The sequence below is a fragment of the Hoplias malabaricus genome, chromosome 4 (genome assembly GCF_029633855.1).
Source record: "Hoplias malabaricus isolate fHopMal1 chromosome 4, fHopMal1.hap1, whole genome shotgun sequence".
Classification (NCBI taxonomy): Eukaryota; Metazoa; Chordata; class Actinopteri; order Characiformes; family Erythrinidae; genus Hoplias; species Hoplias malabaricus.
Window position 1 is genome coordinate 32,947,153 of NC_089803.1, and position 21,237 is coordinate 32,968,389.

A 21,237-nucleotide genomic window follows, 5' to 3' on the forward strand; every position below is an offset into this window, starting at 1 on the left:
TAGTCTGGTTTTTGACAGGGCTCTGTGCTCTTTAAATGCGTTTTAGAAATAAAGGTTGACTTGACTGTAGTCTAACATTGAGTAGTATTGTAATTCTAAGTAACGCTAATGCTAGTCGACAATGAGTTAATGTTCCATCCATCCTTCCATTATCTGTAACCCTTATCCAGTTCAGGGTCGCGGTGGGTCCAGAGACTACCTGGAATCATTGGGCGTAAGGCGGGAATACACCCTGGAGGGGGCGCCAGTCCTTCACAGGGCAACACAGACACACACACTACGGACACTTTTGGAGTCGCCAATCCACCGACTAACGTGTGTTTTTGGACCGTGGGAGGAAAGCGGAGCACCCAGAGGAAACCCACGCGGACACGGGGAGAACACACCAACTCCTCACAGACAGTCACCCGGAGCGGGACTTGAACCGATAACCTTCAGGTCCCTGGAGCTGTGTGACTGCGACACCACCTGCTGCACCGCCGTTAACACCGATAATGTTAATCTTAGTAATTCATTAATGAATAATGTTAATATTACTCTGTAATGGTAGTATGCTAGTCAATGTAATGCTAGTCCTAAAATTAATAGTGAAAAATGTTAATACATGTCGATGTTCATGCTAATGATCTGTAGTCTAATCAAACATAATGGGTACAAGCAGGAACACACTCTGGAAAGGGCACAAGCCCATCACAGGGCATCACACACTCACAGACTCACTCACGCCTACGGACAGACAACTTTGCACAGCCACGCCCACCTACCGTCAGGTTTTTGTATTGCGGGGGAAAGCACCCAGAGGAAATCCAGGCGTACACGAGAAGAACACACAGAGCTCCTCACAGACAGTGCCACGAGACAGAGTTGAACCCACAACCACCTCAGAGCTCTGGAGCTGTGTGAGGACTGACCCCCCGGTCACACTCCCTTCACATGAAAAGCGTATAGTGTGATAACAAAACTTTTTCACAGGACAGAAAGAAGAGCGATACACACTACATCCTAAACGAAAAAGCAACAACACGAGAAAAGTCCAACAATTAACAACAACAAAGTCTCTCTTTTAATGAGGGCGCAGGGCGAGAGGGGGACATACACTTTGCGTGTCCGCGGTGTTATTTCTCGGCGTGTGAGTGGAGAGTGAATGAGCTGAGCTCCAGACTCCGCCCTCTTGTTGAGGGCTCGGGCTTATGGAGGACTCGACTGGCGGGCTTTCACATCACCTCATGCTTTTCTTCACCCCCTCTGTTTTCTTCTCTTGACTCTTCTCCTCACCGCCTGAGCAGTGGCGCCGGACGCTCTGGGTCCTGAGGGAGAAGTGTACGGTGAACGGAGCGAACTGAACCCGCTTGACCCTGGACCTCGACGAGGAGTCGGTGAGAAAAAAAAGTGGTGAGTGTGGTGTTGTGTTGGCTTACACATTCATGCTCTCAGGCGCTTTGTTTCTAAACAGACTACTTATTATGCAAAGTAGAGCAGTGTTAATGTCCCAGTGTTTTATATCCTCTCGTTAAAACCTTAACGGGTTTTTTATTAGTTCCTCCACTACTAACTCGCTTTTTAAAGTTACACTTAGAAGTGGCCGTTTTATTTCTGTAGACCATGGATATCATTGTGCATAACTTCCTTGACCCTACAAGACCTTAGTACAAACTCATAGTAATGGGGTCTTGTTTATAAAAGGCTTGTGTTCGAATATATCTTGAAATTGTCACAATTTTAGAAATCATTTTGTGTACTGATTTACAAAATATTGATTTGATGTAAAATGCTGAGTACTTGAAAACAGGTTTTCAGATCTGACTGAAAATCCCACTGTTGTTGATGACTGTGCATATAAATGTGTTATTTGTATGCAAGTGCAGAGACAATGTATTTAAAACAAATGTAATATTAAAGAGCATTTTTAAAAAGTAGCTATTGAACTTAAAGTTCCCCTCTTCCTATCAATAAAATACCTATAAACACATCTTTGTTCATAAAAATGACATGGTTAGAAATTGTTACCAAAAACAAAAAATCACCTACTGCCTTAACATGGCTTAGCAGACATGTAACTGTATACCTTCACATTCATTCAGCAAACAGATTCAGAGTATGGAGTTAGACCTGTGATTAACAGCCAACAGAGAATATTTTTATTAGGTATCACCAGGTTTTTGCCTTAAAAAGTTGGACAAGTGTCAGACTGAAAAATAGTGGTGTAATTATTGTGCTTTAGAAAAGCAGAATGTTTTAGGCTTTGCGTGGCTACTACAAAGTTAATTGCTTATATATTTTATAATATTTATATGGATCTTGTCTGAGTTTCTACACATCTAATGGGATAGACGCGTCTGCCCACAATTCAAACAGTGGTGCAGCCCATGCCCCAACAGTAGAATTTTCTCCATTTATAATAAATGTGTCTGTACATTAGACTTCCTGAGAAAAGGACAAGCTTCTTTTAAAGATCCTCTTCAGAGAAAATCCAATTAATTACCTTGTTGACATGTCCATGTCAGGGGTATTTGCTAGAAGGTGTACCATCCGTAAAAATAAAATGTCAGCATTACAGCTGAACAATTCCACAGTGAAACTGGTGTGTTTCAAAGAGGGTCTGAAATGGACAAATTCAGACAGCCAGAGTTTCTTATCTCATACACTTAAGGAAGCAACTCTGCCACTTGCCGATTGGAGCTTTCGAGCTGTAGGCGAGTGGCCAGATATCCAAGTGGAGTTGGGTATGGTGAAGAAACCCACTGAGTTGACCAACACTAATGACATCTCCACAAAATCCATCTGCAGCTGTAGAGCACACATGCTTAATTGCATTAACAAACTTAACCCCCTTGAGTAGTTTCCCATGACTGTGATGTACATCAGTCATTGACGCAATAAAGATCCAGCTCTGAACAAAGTGCCAACCATAACTCCTAACTGAAATCAGGAGGCTTTATGAAGTAAAGTACTGCGCCGGGGTGTATTACCACATTGATGTGTTTTCCAAGGCCATAATTAAAGCATGTTCCCAAGACAGTCCAGAGACAGAAAGCAGCTTATGAATCAACGGCAGTGGGAGTCAGTTCTGTTGCCCATCTTATTTGGCTTATATGCCCATAATTAACAGATGGCAAGCAAATCTGTGTGACGTATTTATTCATACTCATTATGCCGTCAAGAAGTTCATCAGTGTATAATGTATCAGATTGTTAACTGGTTGGAAATATTTGATAGGTTTTATATTAACTCTTGTTTTGAGCTGTATTATTACCACTCCACCAACATTGTGAAGTTAAGATGTATCGGGAGTGTTGCTTACTTCATTACAATCAAATATTATGTTTTAATTCCAAGACTATGCCCACATTTTTCTATGTTCTTTTTCTAAGTAAAACAATAGAAAACAAATTGAGGGTAAATCCAGTCATGATGGATGCCAATGTGTCAATTCTGATTTCTATGATGAGTGTATAAATGGGTCAGTCGGATTTTTCTATGTGCAGGCAAAGTATTGTCTGTATGCTACAGATGACACACTCAGAGATTCGCTTGATAGATGCTGGAATATTTCTTTAAATCATCCCTTTTTTTAAAAGCGGAAGCCTTTGCAAATACATAACCTTAATTTTGGGGCTCATATGCTGGTGTCAGATGTGTGTGGGACTGAACTGTAACATGGCAAGGAGGGGAACATCCTGGCTATGTGTGAGCAGTATGGCCTGAATCAGAAATCTACAGCACATTCATTGAATATGCATGCATGTGTTAGGGAGGCAGCTGTTGACACCTTCACATGCATCAGCAGCATCAGCTGTTATTTACAGAATATCATTCTGCTGGTGAACTGCAAAATGTCTTGTGTACACAGATTATATAGACACATAATTATAGAAATTGTAGCATGTGCTGTATACGCCATAGATGTCAGTAGGTTTTTGTTTTGTTATGTTTTTTTTTTTTTTCTCAGAAAAGAGGGCATTGGTTTTGTTTTCACGCTGTTTGAGAGCCCCGTAATGCAGAGTTTAGGCAGGAAGTTTGAAGACTACACATCAAAAGGAAATGAGCTCTGCTGCATTGGAGCTCTGTGTGGCTTTCGGTATGACACGCGAGCGTCTTTTTGAGTCTGTTCAGAACATGCTGTGACAACAACACCCTTAAGAGAGGCTTCTTCATATCTACATAACCACTTTCTCTCATACAAGCACACATGTCACATGAGAAAATAATCACACCATGATCCCTCCTCATCACTGACTCTTCAGTATCATAAATAATTGCCTCCACAGTTCTTCTGTTATTTGGTGGCCCTCACTCTCATTGCACGATGGGATCTTTTCGGCGGCACAGGCCACGCTTCATGAGCTCACCGGTGCTGTCAGACCTGGCCCGCTTTCACGCCAGCTCCCCAACTTTGCAGCTTTCTAACGCCAGTGTCTGGAACAGGTAGGTCACACACACACACACACACACACACAGAATGACATATTGTTTTTAAATATTTCTTCAAACAGAAAGGCCTAGCAATATTAATACACAAAAAAGAATACAAGGAAGCATTATCTCTGTCATTGTATCTTTTAATCTCTAGAATTTGCGAAACATTACATCTCTGTTCAGGAAGTTTATCAGAATCTGCATGTTCTGTATTGTCATCACCATATGAAAAATTCAGTTTGATGTTGCTGTTTATTTTTATATTTTAGACTTTTTTTGAAGGCCAGCTGGCCATTATATTTTCTATGTATTTATTGGTGAAGCAGCCATGCTACCAAGCTACATGGAAGCACTGTTACATTTGTTTACTTTATAAGGAAAAGAATGTTTTATGGGTTTTCCCCCAACTTCTTTCCTCTGTATTTGGGTGGTGTGTTAATAATATTTCAGAGGTACTTTTCTTGTGTGAGAGCAAATATGTTCTGTCTAAAAGTATATAATGCAAATCTATTTGATTTTGTAATTAGGCAAATGATAAAGAAAAAGTAGCCCCCACTTTTTGCCTTTTTTATTTCCTTTTGGAAACAAGGCTGCTGCTGCCCCTCTTTCAGGAAGTCTGGAGCAGGATGTTATTCAGATGTGGTGGGCTCATGGCCGAAAAGGCCATGTCATCAAGCTTCAAGATTTAGACTATGGAAACGGAAATGTACATATCCACATTTAGTCAGCACCACAGAGAGGATTTGCATTCAGTTGAGATGGTTCAGACACTTCTGGGAAGACTACGCATGACCATGCAAATTTACTTGATAGGTTGATGCTGGAATTTCCATGTTAAAAAGGTAAATAACATACTCGCTTTCCTTCTTTATGTAAGGACTGATTCATCTGATATGTTTTGCAGTGTACAAACAGCTGTTATCAAAGTGTTCCAAGGAGGAGGGCTTCAGACCAATGAGCTGTACAATCTGAATGAAAGCATCAGGTAGGTGAAACAGGATAAAAAAGAATGAGAAAATTAATAACAACTTTAAATCAATATTGACATTTTGCACCTTGTACGTTGAGGTCCCTGATCATACTAAGCAGTGTTCAAAATCTCATACTCTTTAAAAGACAACGTCTTTATATTTATTTTATGTTGGACTGAAGTGAAGTGACTTTTATGCATCTCAAAACCTCATAGAGTTCATGGTACTGTCACAACAAGCCAACAGCTGAGCAAAAGCAAAGATTGGCTAGTATTATGCTACATTATCATTTACATCATTTCACTCCAACCATCTAGCTATCATCATGACAAGCTCAGATACCCTCCATAATACCTTGTTTTACTTGAAGATATGTCACAGTATGGAAATAAATTGTGCTGTTTGCCTGAATTAAACAACTAAATCTGCTTTTAAGTTGAAGAAGTTGCAATGTAATTTTTGAAAAATGATAATTTATTAATTTGTTAAACGAGTCCTGGCCCAAATCACCAAGATCTTTTATATTTAAATTATTTTAAAGGATTACCAAAATGATATAACTTTTTCAACTATATTTTTGTGTTCTCAGGTGGCTTCAAAGGACAGAACTGGGTTCCTTCATCACAGAATACTTTCAGGTGAGGTGTCATTACTGCACAGAATGTCAGAAGAATGGCGCCATAAATAAAAGCACTGAACCATTAACTGATTTACCGGTGCTCTGATAATATCTGCTTTTATGAATCCATACAAATTTGTAAGATATTCTGAAGTATCACAAACATCCATCAGTTAGTAAAGCAGTAAAATGTGCTGAATTTCTTTTAATGCTTTCTTTGATTTCACATAGGATCAGCTCTTAAACAAAGGCTTGGCACATATATTAGAGAAAATTCAGCTTCATAAAGGTGAGCATTGAAAAGGGTAGCCATTATAATAATTTTACACATTTCTTTTATGTGTTTAGGATATTATATTTTCATACAGCTGTTTCGAGTAGTGGACAGAAGCTGTATTTTCAAATACCTTTCAGGTCCTTACATGTTCTAGTCTTGAGAAAACTCAAGACTAGTAAAATGTAATATGATACTACTCTGTCTTTGTTTTTTTTCTGCCCAGATGAAAACTGGCTCCAAGCATTGTCTGAGATATGGATAGCATTTTTCACTGAGATCCTTCCAACGCTTCAGGCCATATTCTATCCTGTACAGGTAACTGAGCAGTGTCATTCACCATGTTTGTTGTTAAGCTGTGCCAGTTAATGGACAATGAGACTGGTTGTGGATTTTTTTAAAATTTGGTGTGCGTGCAGGGTCAAGAGCTGACAGTGAGGCAGATGGCTTTACTTGGTTTCAGGGACCTGGTTTTGCTGAAGCTCCCTCTAGAAAACAAGCTTCATACTGCTTCTTATCCTCCTGCTATAATACAGATGCTGCTCATACTGCAGGTGAGGATTTCTGTGAATAAACTACATGAACATTGTGCTTTTGCAGATTATTTAAAAAAATATTGGACTGATACAGCTTTTAAAACATGTACTTGATAACCATGTGTAATACCCTTGATATTGATATCGATATTGATTATAAAAGAGCCAGTGTCACAGACATAGATTAGACCTAACCTAGTATTAGAAAGAATTTCCAGTGCTGATTCAACATTGGCACTGCAAGTCTTAATCCATGTCTGGGAAACTGGCCCATACTATTTTGCTGAAGTAGAGCAATGCAGAAAATAGCAGTGCTTGTAAAAGGATCTACAAGGGATATACATTTTTGTATGCAAATTGTCCCCATTATCTGTTGCAGGCTTTATTTACAGGTCAAATATATTTTGTTACTCTGTACTCTGTTCTTTAATGGACCTTTGCAAAAAGCTCACTTTTTTTTTCTCTAAAATATTTTGTTACTGTACTGATGTTCTAAATGCCACAGGCATATTTGCCATTGACATGGGTGACTGGGTGAATGAGTCACCTCACACATTCACATGTGTTAAATTTAGTCTGTACTGTCAGTCAGAGCACTTACTGTGGTTTTTTATTTTTCTTCCAGTAATATGACCTTTTGAATTTTAAAAGCAATTACATTAGCAAGTGACCAAGAAATAACCAAATTCCTTTTAAATAAGACATATTATTTCCCTTTTGCAGAAGTTAACGCAGTTCTCTGGGGTTTTAATTAAATTTGTGACATACTTTGGTCAAAATACCAGAAAGATAAAAAAACACAGCCTTGTTCTCCCCTGTCTAAAGAGCTTCTTCATAGTGACCAGTTTTAGTGCCTGTTCCAAAGAGCCCAGCAATAGGGCTCAAGGAGAAGAAATGCTGGTTTTGAGTCTTTCCTGCTATATCTTCTCTGTCACTGTTTTCACAATATTTAATTGGCCTTGTTTTGCTCTGTATAACTTTGTCTTTGAACTCTTGAATAAACATGTGTAGAGAATTGTGATTTGAGGGACTCAGACAAGGAGGCAAGACAAGTCTTAAAGGAACACTAAGTAGTATTTTTCCCTTCAAAATCATTGTAATGCTGAACTGAGCTGTGATAGGGAGAATAGAGCCTTGTCATTTTTAATCTGGGCTCAGCACTGTGTAAGTTTGGAGGAGTGTAGGAGACCACCACCTACTCCCCCCTCCTCCTTGATTATGTCACCTACTCCTTGAAATAAACTCTACAAATGTAGGAGGATCCCAGGAACAAAGACACCAACTCTTACCTGCTCTCTACATAAGAGACAGCACAAAATAAGAGCAACTCATTTTCCCCCATGCTTTCTGAAAGGCAGATCAGAGGTTACAGGTTGATAGGAGCTACGGATCCTCAAATTAATTTCCCCTTTAAAGTAGGCCGTTTGTATCAATAATTTAGCAAAAATGACAAATCAGGTTAAGTATGCTCTGCTTTATATATGTCAACTTCTTTTTAAATTCCTAACATTTTTACTCTTATTTTCAATTGTATTTAACAAAACACCAGTCTCATACCTATTGCCTTGTGATAAGGACATATGGTTAGAAAGGAATGGAATGGAATCAGTGACTGTGTGGATGCTTTTCTAAAAACAGGGAATTCATGAACCTGGAGGGCCGAGTAAAGAGTATTTCCTTCTGGAGAAACTGGTGGACAAGGTGATTTCACCCTACCTGAGTAACTACCTCTACGTGAACCACACAGACTCCTCTTCAGGTGAGTTTTCACATTGCAGTATCTGACCTGCTGCCCTCATAACAAGCCATTATGCTCTTTCTGAATAAGACATGTCCTTCTCACTTTTACACCAGAGTGTCATTTGGAACAATCAAAATTGGTGTCATCGATACACTTTGGCCAGCCAGAGATCACAGTGACACACTATTCTCCAGAGTGCTTACTGGCTCCTCTCGTGGAACAAGAGGGTGAGGCATACCTGGAGAGAACCGGAGGTGTACGACGCCATACAGTCGCCAATGTTCACTCGGACATCCAGCTTCTCTCTATCACTAACAGAATGACATCTGTGGATGCTGATGGTGGTAGATGTAATCAAGGGAATAAGTCCAGCAGATGTGGTTCCCCCAGGCCATTCACCAGTGAATCAGTCATACTGGATCCGCAATCAGCTGCATCAGAATCACGGAAGAGGCAGAGCCCTGCTCACATGAGCTGTGAACTGGCCAGTTGAAATGTCATAATGGACAGGGTACTCCCTTAAAATATACCCTGTTGTGCCCTTGAACAAAAGCCCAGGTAATCAGTGTTGATTACTCACAGTAGGTTGTATGCACTAAAACAGAAATGTTAATTATAAACACCATACAAGGATGCAGCATATGTTATCCCATCCCATGAATAACCAAGACTGCAGGTTTTCATTAATCACACTAGCACAGTCCTATGGAGGACCACAAAAAACTTTGAGTACAGTATGGGCAAAAATGACCACTGAAAAGTGTCCAGTGAGAGTTATACATAACAAAATCTGTGAATATGTGGATTGTACCAGTGTCTTAAGCATATGTCTGAGCAAATATTTGCACATTTGACCGTTTCTCATATAAAAAAAGGAGCTGTACAAATTCTTTAAACAAGGCAAGATCTACCCTGAATTTTCTGCAGTAGTGTCTCATATACAATGTTTTTTATTCAAGAGCAGTTGTTCGGTCAAATTGAACATATAAAGCATAAGGGATTTTTTAAAGCTCTTTAGGCAATCTCTTATAAGCTCAGATTCCTCCTATGCAGTGCTCTAAGAAGCATGGATTTTTCCTGCTGTGATAGTGGCAAAGCTTTGTGGAATTTCAGCCCTGCTGAGCTAACAGAGTTTACATAGCTGCAGTAAGGCCAGGGTGCATGACTTGTGAATTGTAGTTCAGCATGCCTGGTGATTTCTTTGATCTGCCACAAATACTAAACTTTATATTTAAAGGAAGTTTTCAATCTAGGATTTTGCTGTTGCTGGTAATGTCTAGATTTTTTTTAATCTAGCCATTAGCATTGTTAACATGATACAATTGTAATTGTTATATACTGCCTTACAGTCATTTTAGCACAGCAAGTTTTAAGTTAGAATTTTGTCTTTAATTGAGTTATATCTGGTGAATTTTGGACAGGAAAAATCACCAAACAGGAGTAAAAATGGGAGTAGTATTCTCTGAATTTAGGTATTAGACAAAACCTTATTGAGACTTCAGATGTGTGTGATTAAGATCTTAAATACATGGCCTTACATGTCTTTGTTTCAAGCCATTTTATTTTGTTTACAATTTATTTTGGTGGAGTGCAAAAGAAGTAGTTGGTTCCAGGGAAATTGAGTGATTTTATTTGAAGATGAATTTAAAGTTTGAAATGTAGTGTTTACATGCGAATGTTTTATGTGAATGTAATTTTACGATTAAGTACAAAATAATAAAGAATAATTTTATATATATAATATAAAATGTGTTTCATAAAAGAAATATTGGTAAGACATCTTTGATACACTGTATTAGCTACTAAAGCTTTTCATTCAATCACCTTCTGGTGATACGCATCTCCTTTTCTGGTAACATAGTAGTGGATTACAACTCTAAGTTATTCACAAGTGGAGGTCGTTTCCTTCAGGAATACAACCAAACATTGTTCAATGCAGTGTTCCTAGAATAGATAAGGAGTTAAGGAGCTTTGTGGCCTTATTTGAATGCTGATCCCCTACTGGGAAACCTTTGTGTGGCAGCTGAGGAATCTGACCCTGATGAAGAGGGTGGAGGTGCTGCTCAAAGACATAAGATTTAAAGGTAAGGGTGATAGTGTTTTATTTGGTTCTGAGTTGTTAAGGGAATTCAATGTTAAATTATTGATTTTAATAACTAATTTCTAAATGCCAGTCAATAATTTTAGAAAACATTAACTATCAAAGGCTGTAATATTGGTGTAGCTGCACAATTTCAGTAGAGGTCAAAGTTCACTTTGTCGGGGGTGGCGGGTGTAAGGGGTTCGGAATTCAATGTGTCAAACAGGCAGCTGACTTCCCGCTCACCATCAGACACCCGATATCAAGGCAGAAAATGTTACTGTTTAAAATATTATATGATATAATAAAAAGCGTATAATAAGTTAAACAAAATAATACAAGAAAAGTTTAGGCAACAAGCATATTTCACACGTAATCTGTCAAAATTACTTCTAAAGCCCGGTCGTCACTGTTAGGTGCTACAGCGACATCTAATGGAGGAACAATAGTACAATCCCTATGCTGTTCTCCGTGCCACTGAATAAAGCATACAAGAAAATGGAGTAAATCACACGTTCAGGTAAGAATATATTATTTAAAAGCAAAACTAAGCTAAGCAATAAACCCCTTCCTTATGGATATTTTTTTCATTCACAATTTATATTAAAAAAACAAACAATAAATAAAAATGATCAAATTCAAACGTAAAAACTGAACATTTACTTGAACAAAAATGTACTTGAGAAAAGTGAATTGACACAAAATGTAAATTATATTAGTGAAAGATTTTTGCTTTCAAAATATGTGAGCAAAGCAGTTCCTTCATTTTAGTGAGTATTGGAACTTGAAATGTTATTTTAATTCCCTGCAAGTTAAAGGATAGAGTAGTAGAGTAAGACCCCTGACCTCCATTTTAGCCGACTCCTCACACTACACCAAGGAAATCCACAGACAAGACTCCTAATCTTTAGTATAATTAAACTGAATTTCACTCCTCTGTGATGAATAAATGTACGTAAGGCAAATGTAAATTTAACATTTATTTGTATATTTAGTTTAACATATTGGAAGTACATGACAAATAAAATACTAAATGTGCTGTACATTTTACACAAACACCCAGTTTATCATTATATGTATAATTTAACAAATAAACAATGTTACAATGTTCAGAGGTGTGCATACTTTAGGACATGTTTACTTATCCCTGGTCAAAATAATAACACTTATTGTGTTTATTTATTTGGAATTATATTTCTATCGTACTATATTATCAAGAAAAATATATTTGCCTTCTTACTGCCACTATTGGTCTACATGTACCTGTTTCTACACCAAGCATTGGGCAATAACTGTCCACCACAGCTGACTGAACACAGCATAAAACATGCCAGAACACAAATGTAAATAAACACAATTATTTTAAGTATTAATATTTTTACATCGGTGTAAATATATAACATTATTTAAAAGGTGTTAACCCCCCCCATATTAATTTTAAGACACGTTTCAATTAAATGATATTATGTATACGTGTAGCTATTAAATGAATAAATATTTATGTGTTCATGTTAATTTTATTTAAGGTTACATGTTTTTATAGATATTTAACCGTTCTCCTATCTAAACACACACACACACCCTGCCCATATGGTCCTACAACTTGCAAGGGCCTGGTTGAAGAACCTCAGCCGCAACTCCGAAGAACTCCGACCACAATGTCCTTTTTTGGAAAACAAAATAAATAAATAAAATACGGCGTTGGTTGTTTTCTTGGACATAAGATTTAAATATGACGTTGATGATGAACAGATGTGTTTCGGGACTTTGTTCAATGCACTAAAAGCTGGTGTGTCCTGCTTCCTCCCCCCCGGTAGGTGGCGATCTCTCCACATTGTTTCTTTCTCTGTGTGAGTCTGAGCGGAAGGGCTCCAGTGTCTCTGTCTCTCCGAGTGTAGAGCTGTAGAGGCGGGCTGACTGCAGGAAAGCGGACTTATTCGTGTCTCTCAGCGGATAGTAGAGCACTGATGTGCGGGTGTTTTTAGGCGGGTCTGGGTGTTTTTTTTTCAGACGGATTCTTGACTGCAAAAACCAGTCTTATCAGGACTTTCGCTGCGGGTTCTCGCGCTAATGGCGGCCACAGTGGAGGAGCTCTACCGCAACTACGGCATTCTCGCGGACGCTAAAGAGGACCTCGGCCAGGTGCGGGGAGCAGAAACTAACCTCCACTGCACTCCAATAAATATACTAATATAACACACTTACAGCAGGGGTGTGGGGGTGTGCAGAGAAGTTACTATATTACAGAAAGTTATGAGGGAGATGAGAGCGCCGAGGCCTGCTGCTGCTAACGCGGCTAGGCAGGCGGGGGTCGGTTATTATCCGCGCCTAAAACGTTCTTCCCGACGGAAGTATAAATGGAGCTCAACTGAGCCCGAGTTTAACTACTCGGTTTCTTGGTTTAGTGGTGTTCAGCTCTCCACCAGACGGCTTGACTGTGTGAAGTAAATGCAGGCTGTTTCTGTGTGGGGTCGTTAGCTTAGCACAGACATGGCTGCTTCTAATGAGTCCGCTGTGACTTAAACTGACAATGACAGTGTGGAGGCGCTGTTACACACCATCTATCATTAGGTTATCATTAAAACGACTGAAATAAGGTTGACCAAAGTAAAATGTGTTTGCATGTGTATTTTTTGATACACTTCTTGATAGCAACAGCAACATATTAATATAAAATAATATAATAATCATAATAATAATATATCATATTAATATAAGTTTGTTATGAGCGATGTGCCATTATGACTAACTATAAATGTAAAAAAACTACAATATGTACTAAGGGAAAATTATGCCGTGTTAATATGACGTTTGTCTTCTTAAAAACGCACTTTTAAACACAGACCTGTTTGTTTTTAAAATGCTCCTCCAGTGAGAATTATTATTATTTTTTTTTTTACCATATTAACACATCCTTGTGATTTTTGTATGGTAAAAGACGTTCTCATGAGCAAAACATGTAGCCAACACCATGGCTCAGCCTTTCTGCTTTGGAATTGTAGTGTTTTTTAAAAAAATGGGTGAATTCAAACAGCCAGGGTTTCTTACATCAAATATCTGATGAACTAATCCTGTCAAGTTAGCATTTGCAGAGGGATGGTTTATTCATAGATTTATCAGAAATGTGTGGTTTTTTTTAATGGCAGCTGTGTGTGAATGATGGGATTTTTGTGATTTCAGCATAAAGATGCCTACCAGGTTATTCTGGATGGTGTGAAAGGTGGCCCAAAGGAGAAGCGTTTGGCTGCACAGTTCATTCCAAAATTCTTCAGCAGTTTTCCAGAACTAGCAGATGCAGCAATTAATGCCCAGTTGGACTTGTGTGAAGACGAAGATGTGTCTGTAAGATGCCATTACCTAAATAATTTTCTCCCTAGCCCCATTTTAATGAAAGACCTGTAGTCACTAATTATTTCAATAACAAGTATGTAATAATTGTATTCTTTGTATTTATCTTTTGTAGATTCGCAGACAGGCCATTAAAGAACTCCCACGCTTTGCTGCTGGAGAAAATTTACCCAGAGTGGCAGATATCCTTACACAGTTACTACAAACGGGTATTGAACAGAATTACTTCTGTGGCAGTCTAAATTGGTCTAATTTCTATTCTAGGCAATTTATTACATACAGTTAACAACATTTTAATTGACTATGTTTTATAGTAAAATACATGTTACAGTGCAGTTACAGTCAGTTTTCATAGATTTGTAAGGTTTATTTATAGACTTATGTATTTGTGTATCTACTCATCTTTATTTATTTTATTTAGATGATTCAGCAGAATTCAACCAAGTAAACAATGCGCTGATCTCCATATTTAAAATTGATCCAAAAGGTAATTACATTTTGTTGAGTTTTGTCTTAGTTTCACAACCTGAATATTTACATTATCAAATAACATGTGTGTGTGTATACAGGTGCTGGTGATAAAATTAGAATATCTTTAAAAAGTTGATTTATTTCAGTAATTCCATTCAAAAAGTGAAACTTTTATATTATCCTCATTCATTACACACAGACTGATATATTTCAAGTGTTTATTGCTTTTAATTTGATGATTATAACTGTCAACTAAAAACTCCAAATTCAGTATCTCAAATTAGAATATTACTTAAGACCAATACAAAAAAGGATTTTTTTATATTGATGTACATGAAATGTATGTACATGTACAGCACTCAATACTTAGTTGGGGCTCCTTTTGCCTGAATTACTGCAGCAATGCGGCGTGGCATGGAGTCGATCCATCTGTGGCACTGCTCAGGTGTTATGAGAGCCTTAGTTGCTCTGATAGTGGCCTTCAGCTCTTCTGCATTGTTGGGTCTGGCGATTGCATCTTTCTCTTCACAATACCCCATATACTCTCTGTGAGGTTAAGGTCATGTGTGTTTGCTGGCCAATTAAGAACAGTGATACCATGGGCCTTAACCCAGGTACTGGTAGCTTTGGCACTGTGCGCAGGTGCCAAGTCCTGTTGGAAAATTAAATATGCATAAAGTTGGTCAGCAGCAGGAGTCATGAAGTGCTCTAAAACCTCCTGGTAGACGGCTGCTTTGACCTTGGACCTTAAACACAGTGGACCAACACCAGCAGATGACATGGCACCCCAAACCATCACTGACTGTAGAAACTTTACACTGGACCTCAAGCAACATGGATTCTGTGCCTCTCATCTCTTCCTCCAGACTCTGGGACCTTGATTTCCACAGAAAATGCTAAATTTGCTTTCATCAGAGAACATATCTTTGGATCACTCAGCAGCAGTCCAGTCTTTTTTGTCTTTAGCCCAGACAAGACATTGCTGACGCTGTCTCTTGTTCAAGAGTGGCTTCACACAAGGAATTCGACAGCTGAAACCCATGTCTTGCATACGTCTGTGTATTGGTTCTTGAAACACTGTCTCCAGCTGCAGTCCAGTCTTTGTGAATCTCCCCCTCATTTTTGAATGGGTTTTGTTTCACAATTGTCTCCAGGTTCCTGTCCTCTTTTTGCTTTCCTTTGCCTCTCTATTGATGTACTTGGATGCAGAGCTCTGTGAACAGCCAGCCTCTTGTCTTGCCCTGCTTGTGTAAGGTGTTAATTGTTGTCTTTTGGACAACTGTCAAGTCAGCAGTCTTCCCTGTGATTGTTTTGAGTTAATTAGCTGATTAGAGTGTGGCACCAGGTGTTTTCAATATTGAACCAATATTGAAAAATATTTTAATTTTCTGAGATACTGAATTTGGGGTTTTCATTAGTTGTCAGTTATAATCATCAACATAAAAGAACACATATATCAGTCTGTGTGTGTAATGAAAGAGTGTAATATACAACCTTCACCTTTTGAACGGAATTACTGAAATAAATCAACTTTCTTTATGATATTCTAATTTTATGACCAGCACCTGTATATCACAGCAGTAATATGTAAAATTGTCAAATCACAATTTAAAATACCACAATGGCCCTATTTGTTTTTTTAAGGGACTCTTGGAGGCCTGTTTAGCCAGATTCTCCAAGGAGAGGATGTTGTACGAGAAAGGGCAATAAAGTTCCTTTCCACAAAGTTAAAGACGATGCCAGAGGACATCTTGACCAAGGAGGTGGAGGACTACGTCTTCATAGAGACTAAAAAGGTTATCTGGTTTGCATTGATATATAATGTATAGAATAAGATTTTTTTTTAATTAAATGAATTATTTCCCAAGTCTAGAGAACTGATGCTAAAGAATCAGGCAGGAAGAAATAGAGTGCAGTTTATATATAAAATGTGTGTATATTTATTTATCTATTTATTTTTAAATGTAATTAATTAATTTACTTCAATTATGTTCCCTTTTATTGAATTCCAGTTAGGAAATAACATGAAAATGTTTAGCTCAATCAGATAGAGTCAAGGATGTAACTCTTATTTGTATTTTTAAAGAAGAATACAGACAATTGATTTACCCTTGTATTCTAATGTGGTGCAGGTACTGGAGGACGTGACAGGAGAGGAGTTTGTGCTGCTGATGCGGGTACTGTCCAGTTTGAAGTACTTGCAGACAGTGAGTGGGAGGCAGCAGCTTGTGGAACTTGTGGTAGAACAGGCCTTTTTGGAGCAGCCCCTCAACCCTGCTGACACTGACAGCGTAGATCGTCTCCTACAGTGCACACGCCAGGCACTGCCACTCTTCTCGGTGAGAGATCAATTCTCACACTGGCTATGTTTGCAAGGACAACAATCCTGCTAAGGTCTTAGCCTAAGAAATATGTCTGTACCAAGGCATTACAAAATCTGCACTGAATGTTGCTCACTTTTGAGTGACTTGTATACAAGTATGAGAGCAAAGACTGATTTTATAACTTCAGGATGCCCTGAAATTTAGCCATGTGTAAATTTATACACCACTTAAAATATATGCACTCCATTTTCAGAGGACTTTGTTTTGGTGTCACCATGTTGTGTGTTACCTCTTTAATTTATTTATTAATTTGTTATGTGTAGCTCTAATTTCATTGGCTGTGTATAATTACAATTGGATTCAGATCAACAAAAATTTTCCAAATATGCTCTTTACAAGATTATAGGAATGTTTTTCAACCAATGATATTAAGACTAATATTGAGCAGTTGCTGTACATATAAAAGCTGCTGACGTTTCAGTTGGTATCTTGAAGCATATTCTTTACAAATGTATTTTTTTCTTTTATATAGAAATGATTAACTTTTACCTTATTTCCACAGAAAAATGTGCATTCCACTCGATTTGTGACATACTTCTGTGAACATGTTCTTCCTAACCTCAGTATGCTGACAAGCCCTGTAGCAGAATTGGACATCCAGCTTGAAGTGAGTGAACTTTTGTATTGCAGTCAAATTAAAAAAAAATTCAGAAGTTACATTTTTTAAGTAATATTAAACTGTTTTTAGTATGTCATGGTGTTATATCAAGTATTTACAACAATATCCGGAATGGCTCAACCAATCAGATTTTAGGAACTGAATGTTTAACTTTTTTATTTTTAACTATTTGTATTTTAATTACTGTATACATGTTCAAGTACATGTTTTCTACATGCATTGCAAAGCTTTGGAATAGCTACAATGAACAACCCCCATTATCCTTTACACTGACTTTGTGACTCGCTTTTCTTTTTTCAGGTCCTGAAGCTTTTGGCTGAGATGAGCCCATATTGTGGTGACATGGACAAACTGGAGGCCAACCTAATGATGCTTTTTGAAAAGTTATTGGTGAGATTTTAGTGGTTTTAACAGACAATGACAGCAGAACCTTAAAATGTCTACGTTTACCTGCAGGCATGGCAAGAGAATAAATTAGGCTGTATGTCTTTTGTGTTCAGGAGTTTATGCCTCTGCCTCCTGAAGAAGAAAATGGAGAAAACACTGCAAATGAGGAACCTAAGCTCCAGTTCAGTTATGTCGAGTGTCTGCTCTTCAGTTTTCACCAACTTGGCAAAAAGTTACCAGATTTCCTCATTGATAAGGTCAATGGTGAAAGGTTAAAAGACTTCAAGATCAGGCAAGTTTCTCTTTGCTTCATGATTGACCCCATTAGTTTTTTCTGTATTCTGACCTGCCTGCTTCATTTAATTAACATGTCATCAGCTCTTTTTCCTGGATTGAATAAATGTTTGATCAGAAAATATACAGTTGCACAGAGCAAGGGAGCTTATGACATGTCGTAGTTAAAAAAACAAAAAAAACATTGACGTAACTTTTGTTGTCTAGTCAAATATAATTTAAATTTTACATGATTTGGAAGCATTGCTGTGGGGTGTGGAGTTATAGAAACAAGTGGTAATTGTATTCATTTACTGGATCTGCAGGCTACAGTATTTTGCTCGAGGACTGCAAGTATACATTCGGCAACTTCGTGTGGCTTTACAAGGCAAAACTGGTGATGCGCTAAAGACTGAGGAGGTACAGTCACGTGATTCTCTCCACGACTCTTTTTGATAAGTTGTCTGTGAATGTTGATAATTCAGAATGATACACTAGGTTCTGGTTTTTAATTCATTGTATAAATGTTTTTTTGTTTGTTTTACTGTAATTACAGCTGTTAATATTTTGATCTGAATATTGACTTTCGGATGTTTTTTGTTTCTCTTAGAATAAAATCAAAGTTGTGGCTTTGAAAATTACCAACAACATCAATGTCCTCATCAAGGTAATGTTAAAAGATTTTGAAGCTTCACAAGAGCTTTACAAATATTAAGAAAACTGCTGCACTCTTGAGGTTTGAATAACACTGGTTTGTTTCCCTGCTAACGTTAACTGACTTTTTTAGGACCTCTTCCACAATCCTCCATCTTACAAAAGCACAGTCACTCTGTCCTGGAAACCTGTGCAAAAGACTGAGGCAGCAGCTGTGGTGGGGTAAGCCTCTCATGCCAGCCACTGAATCTTTCAGTTGCATTGTAACACTTGGTTTGTCTTAAAATGATTGGTATAAATTTCCCTTGGTTAGTGATGCATAATTGTCTGAGACCTTTTATTGTGTCTTGTAGTCAGAAACGTCTGTCTGGAGATGATACTGGTGCAGCAACAGTTGGAAAGAAAGTTTCTCCTTTACCAAGGAGAGATGCACGGCAGATATACAACCCTCCAAGTGGAAAGTACAGTGCTACAATTGGAAATTTTTCTTATGGTGAGTTTGATAATCTGGACAGTAGAGATTAGTGTGTTGGGCTAAGTATACTCTTCAAAAACTAACTTTACCTTGTCTTTCAGAAATTCACTAACTTGTATTTTATACTTGCCCCCTACATTCCTTTTTGGGGCTAAAATACATTGTAGGTCGCTGTAAAGTTTTCATTTACAATAAGGCTATACACCATGAGAAAGAGGGGAAAAAAACAACTTTAGAAAGAATGGCTCTATCTTTGACACGTTTTTCATGAGTGTTAATGTAGTTGATATATTTAACCAACCAGTGTTTCACACTTTCGGTTAGCTGACAGTGAGACATTGCTGCTCAAAATTAAACATTCATACCACAGCATACCAAAGCTAATACATCTTGGGTAGTTGGTGGAAGAGAATTGATTGATTAATGGGTTTTACGTGACATGTTTGGGCTATGTTTAACTGAGCTTTTACTTGCAGAGCAAAGAGGAGGATTCAGAGGTGGCCGGGGACGAGGCTTTGGAGGAAGAGGAAACAGAAGTCGAGGACGGATTTACTGAACAAGGACAGCTACATTTCTACTCTCTCTCACACACACACACCCCTGGCAGGACGGCCACATGCCAACATCTCCACTGTTCTAAAAACATCAGCCCTCTTGGTCTCCACACACTTCTGTGCTTTCTTCATCCATGATTTTTCCCCTCATATTTGTTTTTGTTCCAGAATGTAGTTATAAAAGGTCTGCTACATATTATTTGGAACATATTTCATTTTATGTTTGTGGAGCAAAACATTACAGAGTTGTAATTTGGGATTGTTTTTGTATGGTGACACATTCTTTGTATTTCTTTTTATAAAAACCTTTTAGTTTTTCCTGTGGTTTTGTTGGGTAAATTGTCTTCACATGACTTTGTAAAATACAACCATGTTTTCCTTAAACATTTTATTATAAATTAGTCCCAGTCAAATTGGTTGTCATCGTTTGGTAATTTTTGGAAATAGTTATTTAAGTTTGTACCAAATCATTTGTGCCCTTTGGGCTCTGCTTAATTTTTGGTATGTTTTTAAAGAGAAGTGTTTTTAGTGAAATACAAATGAACAGCATTTTAGCTAGCATCCATTACAGATATTGCAGTGATTATTATTTTTACATCAGTTGGACCACTTTTTGCATGCATGTTTTACAGCAGTTTGAAATTATTTAAATGTTTTTGATTAAAAAAAAAGGAAAAGCGCAAGATTTGTTGCAGTGCTAATTTGTATAGTTTTGATTCCTTGCCAGCGGTCCTAGTTCAGCTAAATTAGAATTGAAAGCCTATGTTCTTCTGCATAAGGTTACAGTGACAACTAGTTAGCTACAAGTAATGGGATGTCTTTTGATATGAATGATGATTCATAAAGGCCTCACTGCGTTTTCACACTAATGCAATTACAAGCAAGCCCTCAAGTTTCTAGTTTTCTACTCAAAAGTATATAAACATGTCAAATGCATGCAAAATAAGGCATTCTTAAATTGGCTGTGAATAGTATTGACTTGTTCATTTGAATCAATTACAGTGTTATTGCTGTTAACCACTTTCCAATCTTTATTCAGAATAAACAACAAAATCATATTTTAATGCAAAGATTTGAGGCAACCTGACAAGTCTTGTTTTCTTCCTCAAATTTTGCTACACCTTTGGGTTTGTGTCTGTGTTAATACATTTTCAATTTTATGACCTGTGTGTGTGTGTGTGTTTATATATATATATCAAATTTAAATATAGGAGAAGGAAAAAGCCTTGACTTTTCCATTCCTAATGAAATTTTCAAACGATGTAGTAAATTTAATGAAGATGTAAAGTGTATTTGTGTTTAAAGTTCTCCTTGCTTTGCTGTTGAGGTGATAACCCATGGATATAGATGACTGTAGGACGCTTAAAAAAAACACACAAAAACATGCATTGTGAATGCACCTCCTTTGTCCTTGACTTTCATGTCATCTTCATCA

At 37.7% G+C, this 21,237-nt stretch overlaps 2 protein-coding genes across 2 annotated transcripts; both read left to right on the forward strand.

Annotated features, from left to right (window-relative positions):
* The first annotated feature begins 842 nt into the window (after positions 1-842).
* prr5l (proline rich 5 like) lies at positions 843-10,261 on the forward strand. The gene is made up of 9 exons (XM_066670011.1): positions 843-1,392; positions 4,269-4,425; positions 5,321-5,401; positions 5,977-6,025; positions 6,238-6,295; positions 6,507-6,598; positions 6,700-6,834; positions 8,455-8,575; positions 8,671-10,261. The coding sequence occupies exons 2-9, from the start codon at positions 4,307-4,309 to the stop codon at positions 9,048-9,050; spliced, it is 1,035 nt and encodes a 344-aa protein (XP_066526108.1). The 5' UTR covers positions 843-1,392; positions 4,269-4,306; the 3' UTR covers positions 9,051-10,261.
* A 2,204-nt stretch (positions 10,262-12,465) lies between these two features.
* Positions 12,466-20,955, forward strand: api5 (apoptosis inhibitor 5). The gene is made up of 14 exons (XM_066668069.1): positions 12,466-12,779; positions 13,818-13,979; positions 14,101-14,194; positions 14,407-14,472; positions 16,101-16,252; positions 16,589-16,795; positions 17,343-17,447; positions 17,760-17,849; positions 17,960-18,138; positions 18,446-18,539; positions 18,730-18,786; positions 18,907-18,995; positions 19,127-19,266; positions 19,725-20,955. Exons 1-14 carry the CDS (start codon positions 12,708-12,710, stop codon positions 19,802-19,804), a joined length of 1,587 nt encoding a protein of 528 aa, XP_066524166.1. The 5' UTR covers positions 12,466-12,707; the 3' UTR covers positions 19,805-20,955.
* Positions 20,956-21,237: the final 282 nt, after the last annotated feature.

What these genes read in the sequence shown, in the direction of transcription:
- prr5l (XM_066670011.1), top strand. Translation starts at nt 4,307, where the DNA reads ATGGGATCTTTTCGGCGGCACAGGCCACGCTTCATGAGCTCACCGGTG. An exon ending in AATCTGAATGAAAGCATCAG is followed by an intron (nt 5,402 to 5,976) that starts GTAGGTGAAACA and finishes TTGTGTTCTCAG; the next exon opens with GTGGCTTCAAAGGACAGAAC. An exon ending in GAAAATTCAGCTTCATAAAG is followed by an intron (nt 6,296 to 6,506) that starts GTGAGCATTGAA and finishes TTTTCTGCCCAG; the next exon opens with ATGAAAACTGGCTCCAAGCA.
- api5 (XM_066668069.1), top strand. Translation starts at nt 12,708, where the DNA reads ATGGCGGCCACAGTGGAGGAGCTCTACCGCAACTACGGCATTCTCGCG. An exon ending in TACACAGTTACTACAAACGG is followed by an intron (nt 14,195 to 14,406) that starts GTATTGAACAGA and finishes TATTTTATTTAG; the next exon opens with ATGATTCAGCAGAATTCAAC. An exon ending in TGCTTTTTGAAAAGTTATTG is followed by an intron (nt 17,850 to 17,959) that starts GTGAGATTTTAG and finishes TTTTGTGTTCAG; the next exon opens with GAGTTTATGCCTCTGCCTCC.